The sequence below is a fragment of the Apteryx rowi genome, unplaced genomic scaffold (genome assembly GCF_003343035.1).
Source record: "Apteryx rowi isolate R43461 unplaced genomic scaffold, aptRow1 scaffold_67, whole genome shotgun sequence".
Lineage (NCBI taxonomy): Eukaryota > Metazoa > Chordata > Aves > Apterygiformes > Apterygidae > Apteryx > Apteryx rowi.
Window position 1 is genome coordinate 3,344,374 of NW_020450949.1, and position 26,707 is coordinate 3,371,080.

The 26,707-nt window shown below is 44.9% G+C and overlaps 2 protein-coding genes across 10 annotated transcripts in view; both read left to right on the plus strand.

Moving 5' to 3' along the window:
- LOC112975485 (Golgi integral membrane protein 4-like) overlaps positions 1-22,279 on the plus strand; it is a 67,740-nt gene extending 45,461 nt beyond the window's left edge. For 6 of the 9 annotated variants that reach the window (XM_026085664.1, XM_026085665.1, XM_026085662.1 and 3 more), the window contains 6 exons: positions 807-964; positions 4,637-4,836; positions 8,176-8,243; positions 9,768-9,932; positions 12,702-12,773; positions 15,430-22,279. In XM_026085664.1, the coding sequence (XP_025941449.1) occupies positions 807-964; positions 4,637-4,836; positions 8,176-8,243; positions 9,768-9,932; positions 12,702-12,773; positions 15,430-15,540 (774 nt within the window). In that variant the 3' untranslated portion in view covers positions 15,541-22,279. Of the gene's footprint in view, positions 1-806; positions 965-4,636; positions 4,837-8,175; positions 8,244-9,370; positions 9,501-9,767; positions 9,933-12,701; positions 12,774-15,429 lie in introns of those variants that run through there. The other 3 variants (XR_003256637.1, XM_026085663.1, XM_026085668.1) reach the window with 3 other exon arrangements.
- Positions 22,280-24,860: 2,581 nt separating this feature from the next.
- On the plus strand, positions 24,861-25,526 carry FNDC10 (fibronectin type III domain containing 10). The gene has a single exon (XM_026085700.1). It carries the CDS (start codon positions 24,861-24,863, stop codon positions 25,524-25,526), a length of 666 nt encoding a protein of 221 aa, XP_025941485.1.
- Positions 25,527-26,707: the final 1,181 nt, after the last annotated feature.

Consider the following 26,707-nt stretch of genomic DNA (forward strand, 5'->3'; position numbering starts at 1 on the left):
AGTAGAAATAAAAATAATAGCTTAACCTAGGGTCTCTTTCCTTTCAGAGGATACAAGAGCTATGGCTGGAAATGGGTTAGTTTGCCAGAGGTCTTGAAAATAAATTATTTTGTACAAGAGGGGAATGTGCCATGGGAAAGCCTCAGATCATCTCCTTGTATTTGTCCTTACCTCTTTTTCTCTTACAGCTTTTCAAGTAAGTTCTGTGCAGCCCCTGCTTTTGACATTCAAAACTGTTTTTTTAATGATATGCATATGTGGATTCCACTTTCTTGATCTGGAAACTGTCCTGGCCTGTACACTCTCAGAGTTTGTGGTTCAGTGGCTGGACCCAGAAGAATGGGTTCTTGTTCTGAATCCTGCTGGATTTGCAAAGGGCGCATAACAGCACCTCACTGCCTCCTGTGGTGATTGAGAGTGAGCTAAAGCAAAGCAAATACCTACAAAAATGATGGTATAATTGCAGTATGGTTAGACCATAATTACAGTAGTAATGGCAATTTTTTTTTAAGAGATAACAATGCTTTTGCTCTCTGTTTCTTGGAGATTCACCTACCCAGGAAAAGGCAAGCCTTGGTCACATAGGATCCAAATGATTTCCTCTTGGCTGTATGGAAGAAGGGGGTTCTCTCTTACTGCAGGCTGGTCAGACAGGGCTGTGTTTTTTTTCTGGAGCACTTCTGAACCTATTTTCACTCTCGAAGGATCTTCTGGCCTATGAACCTGCCAAACACAAGGGGGATCTGTGAGGATCTGATGCGATTAGGAGCCTGTGTATATCCTGAGTGTGTGTCTCCTCTCTGCAGGACCTAAAGATGGTGCTTCGTGTTCAGGGGAAAAGCAGTGAGGAAAGCCAGGCTCCTGGACTGGGACTGTCTGATTTGAAACGTCCATCTGCATCAGAAAAGACTCAGATGCCAGACAGCCACCACTTGACAGGGAGCAAACAGGTGCAAATGCAAAGGTTGGTGATGCAAAACTCCCTTCTGCTCTCAGTGTTTAGGCTCAAAGATACCATATAGGCAGGTCCACAATCCCTCTCCACCTGTTCAGTGTGGTTTCTGTGTAAAAGAGGGTTTAAAGAAAGTACAAACTTTTGGTCCCATTGTGGTCTACTTCTTGTAACTGAGTACTGCTGCCAGGCCTCTATCTCAGCCCAAGCTGAAGGTCAGTCACGCTGCAAGTAGCACTGTGTGCTTGAATGTAGAGTCTGGTGTGGGTGCTGTGCTGGCAAAACAGGGGAAAGTAGAGAAACCTGTGATATTGTGTCACTCTCTGTAGGCTACCTTTGGGCAGGAGGTTGTATGTGAACTGCTTGGTAAAAGGACTGTGTGTGGAGAGAGAGGAGTTACTGCTGAGTAAAATCAGAGCAGCATGAATTCCCCACTAGATGGAGGAGAAGGTGGGGGTGAGAGTCTGAACTGATTTCAGGAAATCCCCTCCCTCTGCGTTTGACTTACAAAATGAAATATCCTGTGTTGTTTAGCACACTGAAGAAGTTTTGCATGATGGAAGCCATCTATCTTCAGCAGCAAGGGTGGCTAAGGAATTCCTTCAGTTCCTCTAATTAAGAGGCATTAAGTTGTGTTAGAGCTGAAACTTGCTCATGTTTTCCACTAATTAATCAGTAATCTGTCAAGCTCTGCAGGAACAAACAGAGCTTGAAGATTTGAAGACCTATCATCAAGTTATAGGGTAATCTAGAAGCAGCAGGCAACCAGCACCAATTAGATACTATTTTTCTGATTTTGCTGCTAGGGCAAAGGCAAACTCCTAAACTCTGCTTTCCATCCTCTGTTTTCTTTCCTCCCAGGGAATGAAGCTGTAGCCCCTGTCCCCAGTGCACTAGTGAGGTGTGGTAGAGGTAGGAGGGATCTTCCTTCAAAGAGTTTGCTTGGAACATGATGTCAGATGTCTGAGACTAGTGATCCCGAAACTATGGGTTATATCCAAAGTGTGATAAAACAGTTCACAACAGTGGTTTATGCCAGAAATGAGGACACAGCCAGAATCTATCAGACAGCCCTAGCTTTGGCCCTGTTTATATTCCTGCATAGCTGCACTTTAGATGACCTAGCATATATCAACTTCAGCTTCACCTGGAAAAGGAAAACCAATTGAACTGTATCAGTACAGGGGTTTGAGCCTTGGTCTCCACCTTCCCTGCTTCTTAGGACTGTTGTTTTTATCAAACAAATGCTTAGTACAGTGTGCTCTCCAGACCTCTTTTTGGGATAAACAGGAGAGGAAAGTTCTGGGGAGGAGTCACTTGGAAAGGACATGCGTTTAGAGAACGGCATGATGGTTCCATGCAGATAACTGAATGGATAATTCTTACAGTATGTTACCTGTATTACTGTAGTACCTGGGATTCTAGTCAGGGACCAGTGTCCTGTTGTACTGGATGCTGTACAGGCAAAAAAGAAACCGTTTACTGTCTCAGCAGCATTCACAGAAGACCAGACTGTTCTGCAAAAGGAAGAAAAAGTCTTTCTGAGATTGTAATTCATCAAAGTCTGGCTGGAATCCAAAAACTGACTCTGAAAATAGTGCTTTATCACTTATTTATTCCGTGTGTATCCAGGTCATATCTACTCACTGTACTGAAGCAAACAGGATTTAATTCCTATTTTATGTGCAGTGGAGATTTCTGGATTTCATTCCAGATTATCAGATTATACTTGTTCCTCTTTGCCTTTTTTCACTTAACCTGTAAACTTTTCAGGGAAGAGATTGTGCTTTGCACATCTCTGTGCAGGGCCAGGTCCTCCCCATACTACTGTGGCAGCTAACCAAATGCACGGACACAACAAGGCAGAATACCTTTGTGTTGTTACTTTTTATAGGGATGGATTTGTACAGATGCAACTGAACGTGAGGGCTGAAGTTGTGATGGCAGAATGGCCTTTCCTTGCCTATGTAGAACCAAGACAGGATATTGTCACTAGTCTTGGAAACAGAAAATGCAAATATTGGTCACGTTTGACACATGATTTCTGCAAGGACGGACACCCCAGCATGGTATTTGTGGTGTGCTTTTCCTTTCCTGGATCTATGATCCAGAAATAGTTAAACAACTAGAGACTGATTTTTTTTTTTTTTTTTTTTTTATAATGGGGGAAATCTGAGCTGAAGGCTGTGTTGTGATTTCCTTTTTAAAAGTTTTGTGTGGTGGCAGTATGCTGGCTTCTAAAAGGTGCTAGACCTAAGGGATTTGGCTGCACCTGTCCTTTCACAGCAATTAAAAATTTAAATATCTTATTTTTTTAACACTCAGCTGGCTTCAGCATCTAAGTACAAGATAACAGCCCAGGCTGAACACGAATCCTGCCTGGAATGGTGGTAGTTTACTCAGGTTGAAAGCTTTGGGGAATCCTTTCATTATTTTTAATTCTGAGAGTCTCTATTCTTGGGATTTCATCCCTTCCTTTACTGTTTTGTTTGTTTGTTTCTAAAGGTGTCTCTTATGAGACCTGTCTTGCATTATGGACTTTTCACAGTTCACCTGAACTAATACAAAGATGTTCTATTTCTTTCTTGCCTTCTAATTCATTTTGATGCAGTGAGAACATGTAACACTTCCGACCGCTCTGACACTGAGCCTCTGGTTATCCATGTGAGCTGTGCTATTACTGCAGGTGGGGAAATGTTAAGGAAAATATATTGCATTTGGCATGTACCTTGTTAACAAGTCATTGTCCATGTGAGGCACTTGCCCTGTTAAGAGGGAAGCAGGCATAGTAGATACTGATGTAGACAACAGGAGAAGTGTATTTGAGGTGAACCTGTCACAGAGGAGGAAGGAACTCCTGACTATGTAGCTATCTGAAAGGGGTTGCCTGCACCCTTGCAGATAGAGCTGTGTGTGTGAATAACTGATTTTTCAGCTCTGTAGATGGATCAAGACACTAAAAAAAAAAAATACATACATACATATATATATATAAAAATGATGAAAAATTAAAACAAGATGCTGGAATGCTTCCTTCCAATTATTTGTTTTTTCTGTACAAGGGACAGATGTGTGCTATAGAATAGGCTTGTAAACAGATGTTGGTTTAAAGTGCCCAACCCAGTTGCAAATCTTCACAAAGAGCTTATAGTTTTAAAATTTACCAGACAGTGGAAATTCAATTCCATATTGCAGCTCTTCTCTATTTTATTTTGAAAGGTTTTTTCTCCTCTTAGGCCAAACCACCTCAGTTTTACTTTAGTAGCATTTTTATTTTTAATAAAGATGGAACATAAAGAGGACTTCTGTCTCTGATATTTTTTTTCCCCCGAACTTAGATTTATGTGTTTGGATATGTGTGAGGCATGAGTAAGTATCCATTTAGAATTGGAGTTTATTGCTACATGGATACATTATCTTAGCACACAAATAAGAGATTAAAGCAGTTCTGGTAAATTGCCTTTATAAAGCATAACTTTGTACTTATGTGGCATATTAAATGTTCTGTTTCATGCAGCTGTTGGCGTAACTAATGCAATCTGCTAATTTTGCCAGAAACATTAAATTAGGTCAAACTTCTGCATGCATTGGAATTTTTATTTGCTTGCCATTATGAAATGCCRTTTTGAAATCTAAGTGTACTGAGGTGGGGGTGTTCTCTTTTGTTTCTTACCTTTGTTGCAGTTGGCAAGACATAGTTAACAAAGTGAATGCCCAGTTGGATGAAGAACAAGTGAACAGTTACTCAAAGAGCCTTCGTTTTGACCCTGGGCCTGGGGAAGAGATGCAGAATGGTAGCCCACAGCTGCCCAGCCAAAAGAGAGGGGCAGAGCTTCAAATAGCTGATCAGAAGGGAAGGACAGATGATGAGGAACTTGAAATGGGTAGGGTTTCCGTAATCTTATGCTGTACAGTACTGATTTTATAGCTAATCAAGGTGGGGAGAGAAAAACTTTCTGCTTTTATTAAAGGAAAACCTTATAACTTCTAGAGAAATCACAGAATTTGACATTGTTTATGTAAAGCATGTAATTRACGAATGACTCTTGGTCCACATTTTTCTGGTTAGCTCTCACCCTAGGTTTGAGTCACTTCAATTTCTTTTAGCCCTTTCACTCTCTCAGTTTAGATTCCCAGTTTGGCAGGAAAAAACCTTCTAGACTCCATAACAATATTTGTAGTCTCTAGGTATAATGGGTCAGGTAAGTTTTGTCCCGCTTATGTCTAGTGCCTATAGGTCTGTAGCTCTGCAGAGCAATCAAATAGCACAATTTTACTGCCAACAAATGCAATAGTTAAAAATTTTCATAGCAGACTGCAGAAGAGTTTAAGAAACTACAGTTTTCCATTCTGTTTCAAAGAATAAAGGCTTTCATCCCAGATGGTGTTGACCTATTTCCCTTATCTTCTGTAGATACTATGCATTTATTGTCCTTGTCCAAATGAAAAGCCTGAACACTTCCATTTTTTCCCTTCCTTTTGTCCCTACATCCTCACACGTTTTCCAAGTCTGCGCAGCTTGTGTCGGTTCTTTTCTTTCCTATAGGAGTGATGGGGAATTTTGCTGTTCTTTGCAAGACTTGATCTTGGTCTCCTCTAGGAATTGATTTTAATTTTTTTAGAAGTGGATTTATTTAGCTTATTCAGGGCAGAAAATTTCCCAAGTGTCCTTAGGGGGTTAAAAGCAAATAATTTCAAGTGCAGTTAGTTTTATTTGTCAGTCAGCCAACTGAGTACCTACAGCTAGCTAGAAAGTCTGTAGTAAGTAACTGCATTTGGACAATTGGAGGCCAACTCTTGGAACTGCTAACATGTTAAATTGCTCTTCCTTTTGATCCAGCTCTATTCAGACCCCTGTGCTAAGTTGGTGAATGTTTCATTGAATGTTTAGCTGACTGAGCACAAATAACAGGAGGAGAGAAGCATTTGACTTGGTGTAAAGTGTGTCCTAAGGCCGTGAAACAAGCTAACAAATAATTCATTACATTAAGCTTATGAGGGCAGAATCTTCTCCTCACCTCATTTCCCAGGGGAGATTTTTCATTTAGGCTGTGCTGTGGGAGTGGCAAAATGAGGGAACAACTAAATGCCTATTTGAGTTTTGTGAAACAATAAAAAAAATAGCCATTACATGACTAGAGCTTTGAGAAACCTAGAGAGTGGGTGGCAGTGACTTTACAGCATTTCTATGCGTCCAATAACAAAGGGAAGGCTGAGTTGATTGCAGCTCTATGTTGACAAGTATAAGAGGGAAGCTGCAAAAATCTTTCAGAAGCAAATAAAGACGACAAAATGTATTACAGCAACTCAGGCAATGGGGAACTAAAATGTAGGTTTCTGGACAGAGATCTGGTCTAAGAGGAATATGGAACTGTGAACAGAGATGCTCTGCTGGGCTCAATGAGCCAGAATACAGCATGAATCCTTTGAAAACAGATTTCATTGCTGCTAACAGACTCTACCATCAATTTCTTACATAAAAGGCAGTAACCTGTAAGACCTGAAAGTCGGCTAATTGCCTTTGTCAAAAAGGGACACTGACGAAATGTAGATATGACTAAAACTGTCTGTTGCTAGACTGAGCCAGGGTAACAAAATAGTTGTGTTTTCTTGTAGGTAATTGATTGCTATGGTCTTAAATGCAGTAAAGCAGGGAGGCTGGGAACTGGGGCCTCCTCTGAGGATCTAATTCGAAATGCTGACTTGCATCCTATTATGAAGATGCTCTCAGCCTTGTTTCTTGACAGTAGATTTTGGCTCTGGTTTCATTCTTTGCTCAGAAGTAGGCCTGGATTGGGAGCAGAGGAAGGACATCACAGGGCAGAGATGAAGGTCATTTGTTTTAACTGAGTCTTGGATCAAAGAGGCGAAATCATTCAAACTGGGGAAGAATCTCCCAGGTCATTGGCTCACTTCATTCTGTGGAGGTGAATTCCTCCCTCCCAGAACAGGAGCTGTAAGGTAACAGTTGCTGTGCACAGAGATCTCCCTTTGGAGAGGAGGTTTGGTATTCCTGTGCTTTCCCGCAGCTATGTTCAGCTGCTATTTCATGTTTCATTGACCTGGTTTTCAGCAAGTCCCCTGAGAAGAATCAAACTAATTGGTTCACATCAAAGTAAATTCCACCCTGCGAAAAAATGGCCTCATGGCAGGGATAAGGGAGCATGAGGACGAACAGCTCTTGACCTGCATATCCTAATTGGAATTAACCAAAGTAATGATTCAACTGCACTGGCTGTGCTGCTGTGCCATGGGGAACACTGCTGCCTCACAGGCTCCTTTAACATTTTTGGGAGAAGCATTCAGCCCCTGGTGATGGCAGTGTGGTGAGTGCCAGAGCTGGGACTTGCTAGAACTGTATCCAGTTTGTGAGGTTTGGGCCTTTCCTTAATTGAAAGCAACAGCCATACTTTTTTTTTTTAATAAAGGCAGGTAGAGAAATAAGCACAGCAAACTGGCTTGCTTTTCCCTCATTAGTCTCTATTCCTGCCTTGCCTGTTCCCCTAATGCAGGAAGCCTGCCTTTTGCTTTSGCATCTTGTCAGCAGCCATGTGCCAACGAAGGGGAAGGTGGCGCTGACCTGTGACCTGTCATGGCTTAGTTTCATTCCCAGTGATGGTCTGACTGGCTGCACAGGTTGTTGCTATAGTTACTGCCCAGACTTAGCAGTGGCATGAAGCAAAGGTGTGTCTTAATAATATAGGTTAGGGTATGAGTTCAGAGCTGTTTCTTTGTATTACATGTGTTATTCAGTAAGTCAGGGATGTGCTTCAGCATATGCTTGTGCCCTAGCCTGGGGAGGAGATAGTTTTGGCAGCTGTAGAAGCATAGTGCTGCTTTGCTATTTTGATCTTGCATCTGGCATTGAAGAAACAATGTTAAGTTGGTGTTATTTGTGTTCATTAGTCAAAGTTGGTGTCACCAGTTAAGATTCTCACTGTTGGGAGCAGCCATATTAACTCTATGCGAAGTAGGGACTGACCTGCAGGCTTAGGCAGACAATGCTCTACATGCGTTTCAGAAGTAGCACTTCCAATTACCTGTTGCAGGAAAGCTTTACTAACAAATTCTTTCCAAGGCAGCTCTGAGACAATAGTCTGATCTGAACCGGGGTGTGGGGAACCTTCCATGCACTCAGAGTACCAGATCCAAGTCTATATCACTGATCCCTTAGGTGGCTTTTTATCCAGAGGATGTGTTGTAACTGTCCCTTTTCCTTGCAGATGCAGGAATGATTGAGAGAGAGGAGAACTTGCATTCTCAGAAAGAGACTGTTGTCCAAGAACCAGTGGTAAGAAGTATTGCCATGCTGTCATCACGATGCATCCCTAGCTCTGAATAAGAATCCAGCCATACCATTTAAATAGGTGCTTTCCCAGAAGTTTCTATAACATGTAATTCCAAACTCCTTCCCAGTGCTGGAGGGATTCAGATGGATGATGAAGACTGGGGTTTTTGTTTTCTGCATCCTTAACATTCTTGGAGAGGCACAACTGGTGAAATGCAATGAGCCAGGACTTCCTGCTCAGATGTCAAGACACTTAGTTTCAATTTCCCCCACTTTAAAAAAGACTATCTCTTTTGAGCAGTAGAATAGTAGAGCTGATTGAGTAGTTTGTGTATATGGTTTTGAAGATTATTTGCTGATGAGTGGCATGTGCACAGTGCACTATGGATGGTCCCGGACCCTCTCTCTAGAGGTTTGGTACCATTTTGCCATTCTCATATGGCTTGGCTGGAGGACAATACTGTTAGATCCAAGCTGAATGGGTGGAAGGGTACTGGAGGAGGTTGTTGTAGCTGAAGAGAAGTGAAAAGAGATGGAGAAACAAAGATTTATGAAAGTTGCTTAATGTCTATAGATCTGGTCAAATATTTAAGGAGGGGGGGAATAACACTTGTGGGAAAGCAGTATGCTGCGGAACAGCCCTGCAACTATTACTTAGCCTTCTGTTAATTAGCTAAAGGTTTATGAAATGTTTTGATGGCAAGAAGTACTCTGGAAAGTGCTGAATGTGCTCCTGTGTGTTTTGACTCCATTCATTGGCAGCTCCTAGTGAGGAGCAGGTGCTCTCCTACTTGGGGGAGAAGAATAGTACTGCTAGGGAGGAAGGACCTCTTGCTTGTCTCTGTAGCTACCCTCCCCTGCTTCTGTGGTGCCAGGAGTACTCTGGACCTCCTGGTACCTTGTCCCTCTTCCCCCTGAGGGAGCCTGAAAATCCTACTATTGTGTTTTGTGGGAAGGAAATGCCACATGGATTCATAATGGATGCTTTGTCCATTACCTTCCCTATGTATTCATCTTCCCCTTTCTCCTGCAGAGAACATGGGTGTGGTGTGGCCTTTGGATCCCTGGCCTTTGGATCTAGCCAGGAAATTTCCCCTGAATAAGTTTTCACAGTGATTTGGCTTCTTTAGGAGAAACCATCTCCAGAGAGAATGAAGCTGTAGCAAGATCCTTTTGTGCCTCCCCTCATTACCGCTTAAATGAGAAGAGCCTGGACTGCAGACGAGTGGACAAAAGACTGAAGCAGAGTTGGAGGTTGGGGAAAAGGCAGGAGAACACTGCTAAGAGTAATCCATGGGCTGTTTTAAGGGAGCACTGTTCCTGTACTCTTAACCATTCTGACAACATCTTGGTTGATGCAGTGATGGGGGGTGTCCTTTCTCCAGATATTTGGGTCCCCTCTCTCTGGGCAGCAGTTTCACCAGCTCCTGTTCTCTTTGGCTTGCTGGTGAAAGTGTGCTATTCTTGGCTGCTGCCCCCCCTAAGGCATATCCTGACTGGTGCTCACAAGAGGCTTTTCTTGTTCAGATGCCAGATGATGCTGCAGACCCTGCCCAGGACCCCAATAACCAAGGTGAAGATGAGTTTGAGGAAGCTGAGCTGGAAAGACCAGATTTTGAAGAGAAGGAGGGAGGTTTGGAGAAGTTCAAGGAGCCCGGCATGAAAGAAGATTCTGAGGAGAAGCCACCAAAGGTGACAAATATGAGGGCAGCTACTTATGCAGGAGTAGGGGTCAGGGAGAGACCTGCAGCAATGAATGGGGGGGAGGTGGAAGGCTTAAGGACTCAAAGGAAAACATGCCTATTCCTGGAGGGATCCATAATCCCACTGCAGGGATGTGACAGGGAGGAGAAACCTCCTTCTCTTCTGTCACCTTCTGCATCTGATTCCAGGTGACTTGTAGCCTTTGAGAATCAGTGGTTCTGTACCAGTGTTTGTTCTGGCCCTGTCTTCTCTGCTAATTGTAGTCAGTCATAGCATTTGCAGCATCTACATGGCTAGTGAGTTGTTGAATAAGAGAGGGGTCACTCCACAGCTATTACTGAAGAGATGTTACATCTTCCTGTCAAGCATTAGACATCAAAACCAAAGGTGAAATACAGGCCTATGCTTGGGATCTGGTCAGTGCAGCCATTGCTGTTCTGGGATRGATCTGCAACAGTCTCTTGACAGCAGTGACACCATGTGAGAACTCTGCTTCCTTCTCTGCTTGCTTGCAGAGGGAAGCCATTTATTTTGCACAGTGCTTCTTGCTGTCTGAAGTCAGACTGCATCAGGAAAATATTAGCTTGTATTGACAAGCAGCTGAGTGTGTTCAGTGTTGCTTCTTTTTAAAARGAGTATTTTTATCTGTCAGGCTCTAAAATGATGATCAGTACTGGTTTTAAAAATAAAGGAAGGAACTTGGGCCAATGAACTCAAGCAGTGAGGAGACACTGGCACCAACAGAGCAGCATCTTAAGATTTATGCAAATATAGAAAGAATTAGTGACATAAATACTTGACCTTCAGTTGTGCTGTGCTCCCTAAAGCTCCATCCTAATTAACTTGTAAATACTATATAAGGAGAATTGTTCGTGAGAACCTGTGTTAACAAGTATCCCTTCTTTAGAAACCGTGTGTCTGCTTAACCCCTTTTTTGTCAATTTCTCCATACTAAATGGATTAGACCAGGCAGGTGTCATGCTGCCTTCCAGCGGCTGGAATTGCTTATCTATGTGTTGAGTCCCATAATCATTATGGGAAATAATATCCTTTTTTAAGTCTTGTTTTGGAGGAAGGTCTGTGTTTGCTGGCATCTAATGAAACTTGCTCAGTGTGTGGTATGCCTTATAGTAATGGCTGAAGCCAGCTTCAGGAGGACAGGGAACAAACATTCCTGTCTTTTCTCCTTTTTTCACTCCCTTTTTCTCTGCTGCTGAAGCCTTGTGTCAGCTTGCTTCTCCCCACCCTTTGCATGTTACCAGGCTTGGTGCAATCTAAGTCAGCTTGTGCCCCATGGTGGGTGGGTGTAGTCCACAGAATGGTTGAGGTTGGAAGGGACCTTTAGAGAATAAGTAGTCCAACCCCCCTGCTCAAGCAGGGCCTCCTAGAGCAGGCTGCCCAGGACCCTGTCCAGATGGCTTTTGAATATCTCCAGGGATGGAGGCTCCACAGCCTCTCTGGGCAACTTGTTCCAGTGTTCAACTACTCTCACAGTGAAGAAGCATTTTCTGATGTTCAGATGGAACATCCTGTGTTTCAGTTTGTGCCCATTGCCTCTCATCCTGTCACTGGACACCACTGAAAAGAGTCTGGGCCCTGTCCTCTTTATATTCTCCTTTCTGATATTTATATACATTGATAAGATCCCCCTCAACCTTTTCTGCTCTAGGCTATATAGTCCCACCTCTCTCAGCCTTTTCTTATGAGAGATGGTCTAGTCCCTTAATCACTTTAGTGGCCCTCTGCTGGAGAGGGGAAGAATCACCTCCCTCAGCCTGCTGGCAATGCACTTCTTAATGCAGCCCAGGATACCATTGGCCTCCTTGGCCACAAAGGCACATTGCTGGCTCATGGTGAATAGCCCTTGGTGAATCCATGCTGACTACTCCTGATCAACCACATGAAGGACAAGAAGGTGGAAATAGTATCCAAGACTAGCTGCAGAGAGGCACCGAGCAGGCTTGTACCAGAGCAGTGCTGGCTTAGACACTGAGCTTCCCCACAGATGCAGTAGGAGCCCTAGCTATAGGTGGTGCCAATTTGTTTCATTCCCATCTATAAGGGTCTTGGTTGTGGTTTTAAGAGCAGAGCGTGTTGGGGCAGCATGGCTGGCTTTTGGTGAAGGAACTGTCCAGGAAGACCAGATGTTCTGCTTTACTGTATAGCCTGGTAGATGAAAGCAACAGCATTGACTTGCTGACTTGATTGAAGTTTCTGTTAATCAGACTTGTCTGTGAGTGCCCAGGTCCTTCTCTGTGAGCTATGAATTATTGAAAGCATTAATATTTCAGTCCTCACCAGTGAGAATGGCTCTAATATCCCTGCTAGTTTCTATCATTTTATCTTCAAATTTGGTGGCAGGATGTAGTAGGGAGAGCACTGAAACCTCTATTGGAGCTGGGCTTACCCCGAACCAGTGCAGAATATAGATGGTTCCCTGCAGTCCTGGGACTCCATGCAACAGCTGCATGGGCAAGGGCAAGGCCCCCCTCCTGCTGCAAGAGAGACCTCTTGTACCACACTGGGAGGAACTGGGCAATGACTGCCAGCCCATGGGGAAAGGGACTGGGTGAGGAAAACACAAATGGAATTTGGGTTGCCTCACAGCCCCTCTTCTGCCTGCACCCTCCCCCATGCCTGTGCTGTAGCCAAGTGTCCTCTGGACTTGGGGCTCTAATATGAGAGAGTGGTGTCCCTGCAGGGACTGGAAGTAGCTTGGGGCAGTGTTAGCAGTGTCTGTACTTCTGTATTTTTCAGGATGCTGGCAGACCCATCAAGGGAAGGGAAGGCCCAATGGTTGACTATCAAGAAGATCAGGAGCAAGAAATTGTACGACACCAAGGTTCTTCTTTCCCTGTCTGGTGTGATTGCTGCCTGGGTCTGTTGGTAGCCAGGAGCCAAGTATGGATTGGCTTTTAGGAAACTAGATGTGAGCACTGCCTTGGTTTTGTCTCTGTCTGCCCAGTGAGGTGGGTCTCCAAAACAAATCTGGAGTCCAGTTACCTCTGTTCCCTTTTCTTCAGGTGTTCAGAGTACCTTTTATGTTCTCCCCTCCCCATTCCTTTCCTGCATCAGTCTACAGCAGTTGAGCTGTGAGATGCTTACTAAGCACCAACTGAGGTGAATTTCAGGCTGTGCCAGTGCAACTAGGCAAGATCACTTTGTGTTTCTCCAAGTATAGAGAAATTCACTATGAGCCCTGCAGTCTGTTGCTGCATCATGGGTCCTGGTGGGTCTGGCCTGTGTCTAAGGGAGATCTAGGGAGAACCGTGGCTGTGCTGTGAAAAGGGTCATTGGGTTACAGCCAGCAAGTTGAACAAAAGCATGGGTGGCAGAAGGACATGACGTATCCTGTTCCTGAGGCAAGGGAAGAAGGTGGTGCTTTGGTCAGGCCATGGTTGCCAGAAAGTGACTGTTCTTCTCTTTGGCTGACAACAGGCATTACTGCTGTGTCTCAGACACAGGACTACTGTAGTCAGTGACAAGTTGTCATGCCTCCAGGAGAAAGACTGGACACCAGAGGGAAGGGCAGTGTCAGTAGATTTCTGTTTGTTCTGCACACTCCAGTGAATAGTTAACAGTGGGAAGGTGGCCTGTAGCTGCTTATGGGGAGAAGTGGGTGCTGTCTGGGTAGGAAGGGGAGTTGCATGCACACCTTGTGAAAGGAAGCAGGTGGTGCACTGCTACTGAACCCACTTTGGTGCATTCTGGAGGGACAAAAGGCTTAGAAGAGGTGGCAATCCGTTCCTCTGAATAACCCTGTGGTGTTTGCCAGCTGCTGTCTGCAGAGATATCCACAAGGTAGGATGAGTGTGTATTACCAATGAGATGCTGAGATTATTAGAAGTACTCTGTCTCAAGCTTCTTCAGCCCAATGTGTATTTTCTGGCCTAGGGAGGTGCAGGCCAGTCTGTTTCTGTAATAAAATGAAGCTGATGCTGGATAGCACCAGAACTATCTGTGGGAGAGCACCCTGGCTAGACAGGGAGAGGTACAGAGAGCCCTGGTTGGAAGCTGGGGTGCAATTTGAGAGGGCTGAAGGTAGTTTGAGCAGAGCCAGAACTAGCATTATTGCAGTTCTTGGATTCAAATACATGGTGATAGGGAAAGAATAGTCTGTATGGATTATATCCTGAGGGGAGCTGGGGGAGGCTAGCAGGCAGGTGTTCAGGGCTGCTCAGAGAATGGGGGTGTATATACACACGTGGAGAGGGCAGGGGGCCCAAGCTTTTCCATGGAGCTGATCTAAAAAGTTGAACTGTCATATTGGAGACTGTTGCTGTCATGGTAGGATGGGAGATGTTTCCAATGGGGTGTTTTGGTCCTATTTTAAAGATAGAGAAATTTTTTTAAGTCTGAATCAGGAGCTACATAATGAATAGAACTTTTTTTTTTAAGGGTGGAAGTAGAAAGCAGTTTTTCTTCATGTCTAAATTTATAGTCCCAGATGATTTCAATATTTAATGGCAGCTGCTCAAGAGTACATTTTGCCTTGGAGGCAGTCTCCCATGGCTGGGTGTTGAATGAGTGGAGACACACTATTCCCTTCCTTGCAGCCTGCAGAGCCATCTGAATGTTTACAGCTTTCTTACAGTAGCATTCAAGTGGTATCTTTGGTTCACGGTCCTCAAAAGGACATTCTTGTTTGAAATGGGAATGCAAAGGGCGCAAGGCAAAAAGTACTCATTACTGGGGATGGTGAGCGCAATTTCCAGATGTGCCCCTTCTCCCTGTTTATCCCATCTGCCTCATGCTGTATTTGAGAGCCAGGCATCTGAAAGCTGCAATGGCTGCATGTGTGCTAGAGAGGGTCACCTTGGTGCCTTCTGGCTCACCCATACAGAAACAAAGGATCCTCTGCAGTCTCTTGAGGAACATCCTCAAGATGTTGCTCCTTGCTCCTCTCCTTGTCCTTTGTGAGTGGCTTCTGCTGGCTTTTCCTGTGGCTTCAGCATGCTTGGTGGTGGATTGAGGGTCTGGGCTGCCTGCTGGAAATGAAAAAGAGGTGGAGGGGGGGAATAGCAAAGCTGATATCAGGGGCTATCCTTGCCCTGTGCAAGAACCTAGTTTGTATGCTGGACAGCGGGACCTAAAAGTGACAGTGGAGGCTGTGTTGAGTGCTGTACGCTATGGGTGGGATTTGTTACACCACTTTTAAACGTGGTGGGGTTAGGATATGTTGTTCTACTTGTGTAACAGAGGCCATAGGCTAATGTTAAAAATGCACTGTAATACTGGGGTAGTAAATGTGTTCAAAACTAACAGTCTGGTGATAGCAGCATGGGCTACTTACCTCTGCTTCTTGGCTAAGTGACTTGCCAGTCTCACCTAAAGGTCACTGGCAGAGCTGGATTCTCTGCAAGTTTCCCAAGCTGGGTTGGTGTGGTAAAACAGCCTTATTCAGAAGCAGCCCAGTGCTGCATGTTAGAGTCTCATTTTCCAAGCCTTGCTGACTTTCCTTCCTGGCTGTTCCCTCTGCACCCAGGAGGATCATGGAGGTGAGGTGGACGACAATGATGACCTGGAACTTGAACAAGAGCAGAAGGACCATGCAGGCATACAGGGAGCTGATGGCAAGAAGAATGACTACTACTGAAAGATGCTGAAGAAAGATGGGACATGCTAGGAGTGAGGGAACAATGTATAGAGGGGGAACTTCTCCTGGGAGCTGGCTCCAGTATTAAACGCTGCCTAGAACAGACAAAGGCAGGAGGAGATAGCTGTCTTTGTAGGCACTGAGCAGGGTGCTTGCAGATGTGCATTATGTCTGTGTGTGGGGGGGACATCACTTTGTCTCCCGTCAATGATATGGAAGTGCTCTCAGAGTGTAGGAATGACTTTATCCTGCTGCTCCTCTTAGAAGTGCTTCTTGATTTGTTTTCTTCACCCTCTTGTTCTCCCCTCCCCTCACAGCTGAGGAGAGTTTCTTATTTTTTACTACCTAGGCAGGGGAGGGATGCAAGACTATAAAAACAGGGATGCCTGAACTGGTCCCTGGACTTACTCGAGTGATTGCTAATACAAAGGAATTTGTCTTCATAAAATATTTTCTTCAGTAGTTTCTTTTAAAACATCCTTTGGTCCCATCAGAGTAGGGTGGAGAGGAGGGCAACCTGATTGCTGTCTGGAGTAATGTAAGGGTGATAGCTAACTATGAGCACCAGCAGAAATGACCATGTGCCAGCAAGAGTGTGAGTGTGTGTGTGTGTCTGATCAGATCCTCTTCCAGGTTTGGAGTCCTTTTCCAGTCACTCAGCTCTATAGAGCTCTCCTTTCCTTGGCTTTGCAGCTGTGACTGTCCTGCCTGGCCAGACTGAGGGCTCAGAGCCTCCCTGTCTAGGACTGTGCATCTTGTCTTGACATTGTTGTTGCACCCTGGGTTCTAGTAGATATGACTTGGCCTGAGCTGAGACAGACTTTTCTGGGATGGTGGCAGGGACTGCCAAACTACTGTGACCCTGCAGCACCCTCTGCAGGTCCTCCAGCCGATGGTGCCCAGGCTTCCTCCTGGGTCCATTAGATCCTTATCCCAGAGAAAGAAAATCATTGAATGTGGACCACCAGACCAGCACTGTGCTGGGCAGTGTGCTGGAATGAATGAAGAACTTCATGGCACAGCTGTCAGTCCCTCTATTTGCTCACATGTTCTTCTCTTTTTACCTGCTTTAGCATTTTGGTGGCATGGATGCCTCAAGTAGGGCCTGGGAAGGGCCAGACTAACCTACTGCCTAACAATAAAAAGCTTTCAAAAGCAAGCAGTAGGATGGAAGCAGACCCCCATTTGTGGTGGGGGGTGGTTTTTATCATGAAAATGCATGTCTGAGCAGCTGCAGCATCCCAGAAGAGCTGTCCTTCTGCCCTCCTCAAGATCTCAGGAGAGGTTGTGTTGGTGTGTTGTGTGGTGGGTTTTTTGTTTGTGTGTGGTTGTTTTTTTTGTTTGTTTGTTTTAATGCCTTCGGAAGAACCTGCCATATCAACACTTCCTGCCTGCACCTGCCTCCCAGACCCACTGCTTCCTCCTTCCTTCCCTCTCTCCCTGGCACACAGTCAGCTTCTGGCACCTTCTGGACTGAGGTTGATCATGATTTCCAGGGAAGCTGAGGGATTTGCTCAGGACAAAATTTGGTGCATAGGAGAAAAACAGTAGGGAAAAGTATTTACGATGATGGATGTGAAGGAATATTTGGAGCCTGATGAATGCAATTCCATCCTGCTCAGCTTCTCTCCATCCTCCCAGCATCTGAGCATTGGACTTCAGGGAGCTAAGATAAACTTTCCTCCCTCTCACTGAGATGCTTTTAGATTTTTTTTTTTAATTGGGTATTTCTAGTGCTCTGTTGATTCACTAGATTGAAGTCAGTAGTGCTTTGCTTTACTCGGTCTCCAAAACACTTCTGGCCTGACCCTCCTCAGACAGAGAAAGCAGGAATGAGTCAGCTGGAGTCCCTGGAGTTTAAAATGGTGACAGGTGAAAGAAGAATGGGCTTCATCGCATTTCTTCAAAGTCTAGGACCTGGCTTATTCATATAAATAAGACAGGGCTGTCGCATTTCCTACCTTGTGCAAGACCCATGCATATGAGCTGTCTCTTACTTCCTGTCACGAGGTTAGCAGTTCTGAGCTCTGCAACCACATGCGCTAGTCTATGGATGAATGTCATTACCTGACAAAAGATCAGAGGACAGATCTTTATTTCCTGTTTGTGTTAGATTTTTTTTCTCTGTGTTTTGGAGTGGGTGGGGTTTTTTTGTTTTTTTTTTGTAAGCACTTTTAGACACTTGGAAAAAGAATACTTATCTCCCAGTAAGTTTGATCATCTTCATTCAGGCAATATTGATTTTTATTCCTGGGGTTCTAATAGAGCTTGAAATTAAAATGCCATAGGGTTTTCAGGTTGATTGTTTTTTTGGTTTTTTTATCCTACTTGTCTTTCTTACCAGCACAATCAGGTGTGTGAGCCAAACTCTGGGGTAGATTGGAGTAGTTAATGCAGTTGGCTTCCTGCTTGCTTTGCTTGGAAGCACCAAGAACCCTGCTTTCCCAGATGCTGCCCCTTGTTAGAGCTACAGCATCAGATCAGCTGGATGATAATGATGGATATTGAGTCCAGTGGAATCATCTTTTTAGGACTTCACAGACCTGATCTGCTGCTGTGCAGTAGACCGCTGCTGTGCACTGGACCATTGGACCAGTTTTGAAATCTGTTTTCCAAAACCACATGAGAACACAGAATGCCTTTCAAGTGAATATTGATGCTAGCTTTTGGGAGGACATGAGCTGAGAGAGCTCTTGACTGCAGAGTCTTAGCTGAAGCCAAGCCTGGGTCCTACCTCAGCTGAGTTAGGAAAGTTAAAGGCAGAGCATCCCAGCTGCAGTCACTGTAGGGCTGTCCTCAGCAGCAGTTCAGCTGCAGCCAACTGCTCTAAGTTCAAGGAGGTTTCTCAGGCCTGGAAAGGAGCATTCAGTTTGAGCATTCCCAGTGCACTGCTTTTCCTCTTTTCCTCCCAGCTTCAGATCAGAAATCCAGGAGTGGTCAATTTCCCATCTAACTGAAGCTTTTCTGTTTTGTTTCTCTGCTCAAAGTTTTAGCAAAACCACAATTAATACATACAATTTCCTGATCTTTCTGCTTTGTATCACTCCCTGGAATAGTCTACTTTAACTGTAGAGGCATTAAAGAGCATTCAGGCCTTGAGGCACACAGGTCTTGGAGAATACAACTTCTGTCTTAAGGGCTTTATTCTCATCACACTACTTGGTATCTTTGTAGGCAGAATAAGCAAAGATGCCAGAGGCAGAATAGCAGTCAGACTGTACTGAGGAGTCTTGGGTCTGTTAGCCAAGCATCACAGCTGTCCTTGTTGCATTCATCTCAGAAGCCCATTAGGGATCTTACTGTGAAACTATTAATGGGTGGAAGATATCTGAAGTGACTTGAAATAGTTAATGCTGTGTTAGTGCTTTACATTACCAACTTTACTGTATGATGCAATACTGTTCAGTCTCCACTGCCTGCTATAAATAGCACTTTCAGAATAAGATTAGCTGGAGGTGCAGTTATCTGTCCAGATACATCCCAATCAAAAAACCTCCAATTCTCAGCTGGGCTGGTAAGATGTCATTGTTTCAGTTTAATGTAGGACCAGGGGCCAATATGGTCTGTGACATGAGTTTTGAATCTGCACACCCAGGCTGACCTGGTGAGATATGTAACGTAGTTATCTCTCTGCTGATTTCACTCCCTCCCCTCTTTCCATGTTCATCTTAGCCTGTGACTCTTGGCTGGAATAAGTAGGTCGAGACCTTACTGAAAGTGAACCAGGTGCTGGAAAGAGACCCCCAGTGAGGATGGGACTGCATGTTGATTCAGAGAGACTGCAGGAGCTATCTAAATTAGGAGGCAAATTCTCTATTTTTGCATGTCTGTGATGAGTAATCTTTGAAAATATGACTTAGAGGCAACTACAGCAACTCAACCCTAAATGCAAAGCTCCCTGCTAGGAGAATGCTTTAGTAACCATATGCTGCATGCCACCCTTAGCTGAGAGTTAAACATCTCTGCCATGGATTTTCTGCCTTGGCTGTATCTAAGACTAAAACTAGCACAGTGCTGCATAGACTAGTTAGCTGTGGGTGGTTGGTGCTTGACTGTCTGGATTATAGCAAGTTGCCCCCATTTTAATATTATTTCAGTGTTTTCTCCAGCAGGGGATAGAACAGGAGGCAATATATTCAGTGGAGGAGAACCAGAAAAGTAGCAAACCTGCATTGTTGGGTCTATCTGAAGGCCTCTAAAGCCATGTGGGATGTTGCTGATCTTGTTATGCTAATTGTGCGCTGGCTGCTTAAAACAGATGATAACGTGTTTGTCCAAGCAGCTAACTGTTGAAGCAGCATAGCTGAAAAGTCCAGGCTGAGTTTTACTGCAGACTTGGGCAGGGGCAACATCTGAGGGAACAGCTGGATTACTAAGAGAACAAACAATGAGACAAAGTTCTCATATGAAGCCAGTGTTGGCAGGCTGACCAAGCCAAAGCATGTGTTTTTGCTTGTCTCTTACACTGATGACTTGTCTTCTGCCCAGAAACATAGTACAAGGCCAAAGGATGCAGCTTGTTACAAATTTATGATGGGTTGCATTAATATGATTTATAAAACTAACAGAAACATGCTCTTTAGTTTCCTTTGGACTCAAGTAACATGCAGATTAGATTTCTGAAAACAAATATATTTCCAGAGTTCACATGATGTCACAGTATTAAGTGGTTTGTGTGCATTTTAGCCAGGTGATGAAAATTAATAGTATATTCTGTGCCCTTAGAAATAATCTTGTTTGCAGGACATAGATTAGGCAGACATATGGCTATCAATTACTTAAATGAAATCTGTGTTTAATGAAACCTACTTCTTTGTAATACTGAACAGGTTTCCAAGCAAAGCGAGAGTGGATTATTAGGCTCATTCATTTATATGGCATGTTTTAGGGCTTAAAATGTGAGAATTACCTAATAGGATTTTAATGAGATTTGTCCTCCTAAGACATCTGACATAAATGGAGGAGAAAGTGCCCTAACCACTTAAACTGCCTAAGTGAACTGTCTGCAGCACCCCAAACTAAAAATGCCCTCTCTTCTTTCTGATTATATATACAACTTGCTTGCTTAAGAGAATAACATTTGTTTCTAAAGAAGACTAGTCTTCATGCTCTATTTAGTTTGAGACCAGCTGTCATAAAATTTAGGTATCAAATCTAAATCTAATGTAGGCTGATGGAGTATAGTCCTGCCAAGGATTGAATATCCTTCAGCTCCCATTTCCTTTGTGCTCACAAAAATGTCTATCTTCTCAGCTCAACCCATGTCTGGCTCTTAGTGCTGTTTTACACTTCATAACCTCTGGAGTGAAGCCTGGTAATTCTGCTGAACTCTGTGCTGCTTTAGTGTTACAGAGTATCAATATATATGGAAAAAGACAAGGTGGATGTTGGCATCATTGCCAAGCAGGGTTCAGAGGTGTTCTGTATCCTTAAATTTACATGCCTGAAGAGAATCTGGAAATCAAAGGAATGTGTGTTGTAGGTCCAGTATTGTTCAATCCAGATGTATTGCTAATAAAGAATCAGGAGACTGGGGGCCTCTGATGGAGGGTATACCCATGAGCCTACAGGTACCAGGATGACAGTGATGGCACAAGGATATACTCAACAGCTGCCATAAACACTTTGGGTCCATTTACTGCTCCACTCATTAAAAGTGATCCTTTCATTAACAAATCTGTTCTAACCTATAATCATAGGGCCAGTTACTGTAATCATAATATGTAAGTAGCTAAATGGAAGTCAGTATGCAGTTATACTACTGCCTTGCATGACTGAACCCAAAGGGAAGAATATTATTCTCTATTCCAATTCCTGGTTATTTTGGCAGCCGTTCTAGGAATGACATTTGAAGAGGCTTCTACAGCTTTCCATAAAATGAAGTATTCCTTGCTGGGTCATTTTTTTTCCTCTTCTACAACTGTTAATGCAGATATGGAATTAAGGCCTGAGCTAAGTGATGTAGCATCTTCACTGCTGTGCCAAACACTTCCTTCCTGTACCAAATGCCAGACCCTTCTGTTGGATCTCTCAACAGAGGAACTCAAAGCACCTTACAAATCATTAGAAAGTACCATCTGATGGTGGTGCAAGATCTGATCACTGAAACAATAACTCCAGAGTGGAATCTGCTCTTAACAGCGGTTAGAATTGCACAAGGCTTAGGAAGCAAAACTGGCTTGGTTTGGCTCCAAGCATTTTCCAAACAGTCACACATTTCTAAGAAAGGGCTGTCAGATCTTTATTTTATGCATCCTAGGGGGATTGTCCACAGGTAGGTTTGCCACAGCCACCAAGTGCCTTCAGCAGCACAGCACCTCCTATTGTTCTGAGATGACCAAGTGTTTTCTCTGAGGAAAGCCATTACTAAAACATTAGCATTCTTTTCTACATTGATCCTGTTTTTTCAGTGATCCCTTTTGTTACCTCACAACACCAAGAGAGATTTCTAATGTCTGTCTTTATAGAAGCAGAGGAAAAAAAAAAAATTAACCTTGGCTAAAAAAGATGTGGAGATTGCTTTTATGAGATGATACTCAGCATTGTGAAACTGTGTTTAAAGATTTCTTTAAGAAACCACCTACTTTGAAAAGGCAAATCTTTCAGACTGGAAAAGGTGTCAGTATGAGACCCATTTGGTCATGTTGATGTTCAATGCATCTAAAACAAAACTATTTTAACAAGTCCCAGAGAGCTGTGAATTATGCTTTGAATATGTTCAAATAACAGCTTGAATGAAGTCCGTGGTGTATGTTTTGGATTTGGCTTTTGTTTAGGCATGTTTGTTAAACAAAAATAGGCTTCAGAATCTTGTTTTTCTTATATTCTAAACTTATATAAGACAATAAATACTTTCAATGAAAACTTGCAAAGTACTCTGTAGATCTTGTATCTCCAAATAGATAACACAGTGAAGAAAGACCATGCCAATGTTTAGGCACTTTGCTGGAGTTTTAACAATGTAAGATGATCCTTCTACTTTGCAAGGTTAAATACAGACAAATGCCTATGTTCTGCTCCGAGTGTTCCAGTTTGTCTCACTGCCCTAATGAAATACCTAACATTTCCTTTTCTTCTTGTTTAAACACATGTGAGTATGTTTGTATATTTATTTCTGATTCTTTTTATTGGTTTCTTGCTTGCAGTTTGGTGCTACTAGTGAACACTTCCATCCTGCATTTCACAAACATTGGTTTCTCCTCTAGTCTGTATATTTAACTGATCAGAAGTCATCACTTTACCTTAAAGATTCACTACTTTGCATGCAAGATCATTACTGATGACAGACCTGATGCTACCTATAAAGATTTGTTCTACTTACAGGGGCATCAGATGCATCATTTGCATTTATGCATAGTACTAAAGAGGCATTAATTGTTAAAACCTCCTCTTTGCTCCATAAGCAGTAGCTAAAACTGTATTATGCATCTGTATGTCCTATTCACTAATGGTAGGGATGTTAGCTTTGGTAYGGAATAAGGAGGGGGGAAAAATTTATATACTGTACTTTGCACTGTCTTGTACATTAAAACCTAGAGAATGCTCACTGTCTTTAGAAGAATAGCTCTCAACTGAGGTCCAAGGAAAACTTAGGTGGTTTGCAGCTAGTTTGTGAAACCACATTAAACAGTCAAATCTATAATCATTTCAGTTCCAAAGGGTTCTGCAAGAATAATTAAAGTTGGAGAGAGATCACTTATTTCAAAAGGTAGGAAACTTTAGTGACAGAAAAATCCTGGAGTTGAATTAGCTAACATCTGTATGAAGATAGGAAACCTTCCCTCTCTGTTTTTTTTTTTTTTTTAAGTAATTTTTGTTTAGAGTAGCAGTCTTCTTACGTGCTTTCAGTAGATCATCTTGCACAGCTTTTTAAGGACTAAAGGCTAGTTTGAAACAACGTATTCCCTATTTAGAACAACTGATAAAGAGAAGCATACCATCTTTCAGCAGGATTTATGGTCTTCTGACTCTCTTACTGGATGGAAAGTAACTCCGGGCTTCTGGACTGCTTAAAAACTTTCAGGACTCTCTGTAAAACCTGATAAAAACACAAACAAATAAAACACAACAATGTGGAAAAGACACAGGCTTTAAAGCAGCTTCTACCCCTTTAACTTTTCAAAGAGACTTCAAAGATTGCTTAGGTAAAGTGCCTGTTTTTTATTATTACTTTTTTAAGGGATCTTCTGTTTCCACATTTAGATAAGCCTGCACTCCCAGTATGAATTTTTCAAGATCCTTTAGAAAGCATTATGGTATAATGCTGGGATGGAGCAGCACCCTCTCTTCCTCAGTCCCCTTTTCTTCTGCACTGCTCTACTAGCAGACTCTAGGTCAAATGGGTTGATTGTGGATTGGTCCTGGTGCAGAGAGCAGAAATGGCTTGTGTTAGAAGATGCATACAGGAAAAGGAATATCTTTTTTTTGTTGTTTCATAGTGCACCAAGACCCACAACTTTACCACTGCCCATCAGCTGTCCTCCTGGGGAGAACTTGTGTCTTTCTCTCCATATTATGTGCTTACTCTCCCAGTTTCTCTGTGAATTTCTCGTCCTTAACAAGTACTAGATTTCTGGTCCTTAATTTCTGGTCTGGGCTTTCTGCAGACATAACCAATTAAAAAAAAAAATCCATACAAAACACGTTTTTTGAACAAAGTCTACTCCAGCTGAAGAGGAAAGGGAGCTCCACAGCTTTCAGCAGATTGTATTTTAACCCATTGGTCTGCTCCAGACAAAGTCACTGCTGGTCGTGAGACCCTGCAGGCAGCCTGTTGTCCCTGACACTCTCCTCACTGCTGACATCCAATATTTGTGAGCAGTGCCTGAACCTGCATGCAAGCAGGGATCACATATCCCCCCTCCCGGCACCAGCGGAGACAGTGAGGGCCCTCACAAACCGTACAGGAGCCACAAAGACCAGAGCAGCGTGCTGCCGAGCAAGGTGCCTGCGGCCCCAGGGCAGGCAAAGCCCCGGGGGGTCCTGAGCTGTCCCTGCGCCGTGCGCTATGGGGGGCAGCGCCCCGCCGGAGCCGAGCACCGGGGGCTGCGGGCCCCCCGCAGGCCAGGCACGGCGGGGCTCGGGGACCGCCGCTGCCGGCCCCAGCTCCCCCCGCCCGCTACCGCCGCCGGGCCGGAGCGTGTGCGCGTCCCTGCGTGCGCTGCCCAACGCGGCTGGTGCTCCGCAGCCCAGCGAGAGTTAATGCCGGAGCTGCCTCTCCATTGGCGGCCGGCGGAGCGGCTGCGGGGCCCGCGTTTATAACCGGCGCACGGGGACCCTCCGCTGGCACCGCGGCTCGGCTCCATGCCGCGGCGGCCGGCATGCCCAGCCTGCTCCCGTCCCTACTGGCCCTCCTCTGCTTCGGGGCGCCAGCGGCCGCCCTAAGGGGGCCGCCCGCCGCCGCCGGGGATGCGCCGCCCGCCTCACCGCGGCGGGCCGAGGCCGCGGAGCCGTGGTGCCCCTACAAGGTGGGGGGCGAGGGCGCGGCGAGCGGGCGGCTCTGCTTCCGCACGCCGGCCCGCGGCTTCCAGTGCGCGGCGCGGGCCTGCCGCGCCCACCGCTCGCCGGGCGGCGCGCTGGTGGCCAACGTGCTGCGCAACGGCAGCGTGCTGCTGCAGTGGGGGCCGCCGCGCCCGGCCGCCGGCCTCCGCGGCTTCGCGCTCAACTGCTCCTGGGACGGCACCTACACGCGCTTCCCCTGCGACAGCGTGGAGCTGGGCGCCGCCTGCCGCGACTACCTGCTGCCCGAGGCGCACGGCAGCGTGCGCTACCGCCTCTGCCTCCAGCCGCGCTACGCGCCGCCGCGCCCCGCGCCGCCCGCCCAGTGCGTGGAGTTCCGTGTGGAGCCGGCCGCCATGCGGGACATCGTCGTCGCCATGACGGCCGTGGGGGGTTCCATCTGCGTCATGCTCGTCTTCATTTGCCTCCTGGTGGCCTACATCACCGAGAACCTCATGAGCCCGGCCCCCGCGCCGCGCCGCGCCTAGCGGCCGCACCTGCCGCCAAACGACGGCGGCCGCCGCGGGCGAGCGGGGTCTCCGCGGGGAGCAGGGGGCGGGCCCCCGGGCCGCGGGCCGTGCCCGGAGCACGGCCGGCGCTGAGCGACGCTGCCCGGCTGCCGCAGTCGCCTCGGCCGCGTAGCGCCTCCGTCCCGGGCGGGGAAGGGTGTATCGGCACCACCGTCGTCTCCCGGCAGCCGGCCGTTTCTTCGATTTATTGGCTAGACCGCTTCTTGCAATACATCCAACACAGTCTTTATAATTTTCTCAATATATAGAGAGAGATCTTCTAAGCTGTTTTAACAGCAGCTTTGCCCAGTGCATCATTTGAGGTTTTGGTTGTCTTGGTTTTGTTTTTCCAAACTTCCAGGATTTGTGGTTTTTTTTTTTTCCCCTATATTCAGAGCTCTTCTTTTTTGTAGGATGGCTTTTCTGCCTGAGCCATACTTGGTTTTTGAACTCACAGGTTCTCAGTGGATTAAAAGTAAAAAAAGGCAAACATCCACATGAAGTGCCAGCAAAATTTCTGTTTTTGAAAACAAGCTACAGATCTTGCAGAGGCCTTGTTTGAGAAGACTCTCAAGAACATGCCTGATTTTTAAGCCTATGCTTAAATCTTGTTCTAGACATGTGCTTGAATGTTTTCCTGAGGTTGGAATGCTGTTTTATATCTTTGAGAGGAACAGACCAGTGCAACTGCAAAACACATTGCTAGCAGTGTGCTTGATCCAAAGCCCACCTAAATCCCCCTGACTTAGGTGTGTTTTGTATTGTGCATTATGCTGCTCATAAGTTCAGAGACCTACTCCGGCCTGTGTCAGAAACAATAGGGTTTTATTGTGAGCTTGAGTGACAGTAGGATGGGAACCATAATGTCCTGCATCAACTAGACCTGTTTTTCTCCTTTAGAGCTATCACAGTGATCATTTCCACAAACAGAAATGGTAAAGGATCAAATTTAGTCTGGAAATTGCATTTCTTTGTGGAAGTATGAACTGATCTTTAATTATAAAATGATAAGTACATATAAATGAACACCATCACTCCCCTCTAAAATTCCATTTTTTTAGGAATGCTTTGTGGAAGCTGCACTAAGGTAAAAGTATCTTACACACAAAATTCACTAACGTTGTAGCTGAGTGTTTTGAACATAGGAACACTCATTGAAC

Coding starts and splice junctions, on each gene's coding strand:
- FNDC10 (XM_026085700.1), top strand. CDS start 24,861: ATGCCCAGCCTGCTCCCGTCCCTACTGGCCCTCCTCTGCTTCGGGGCG.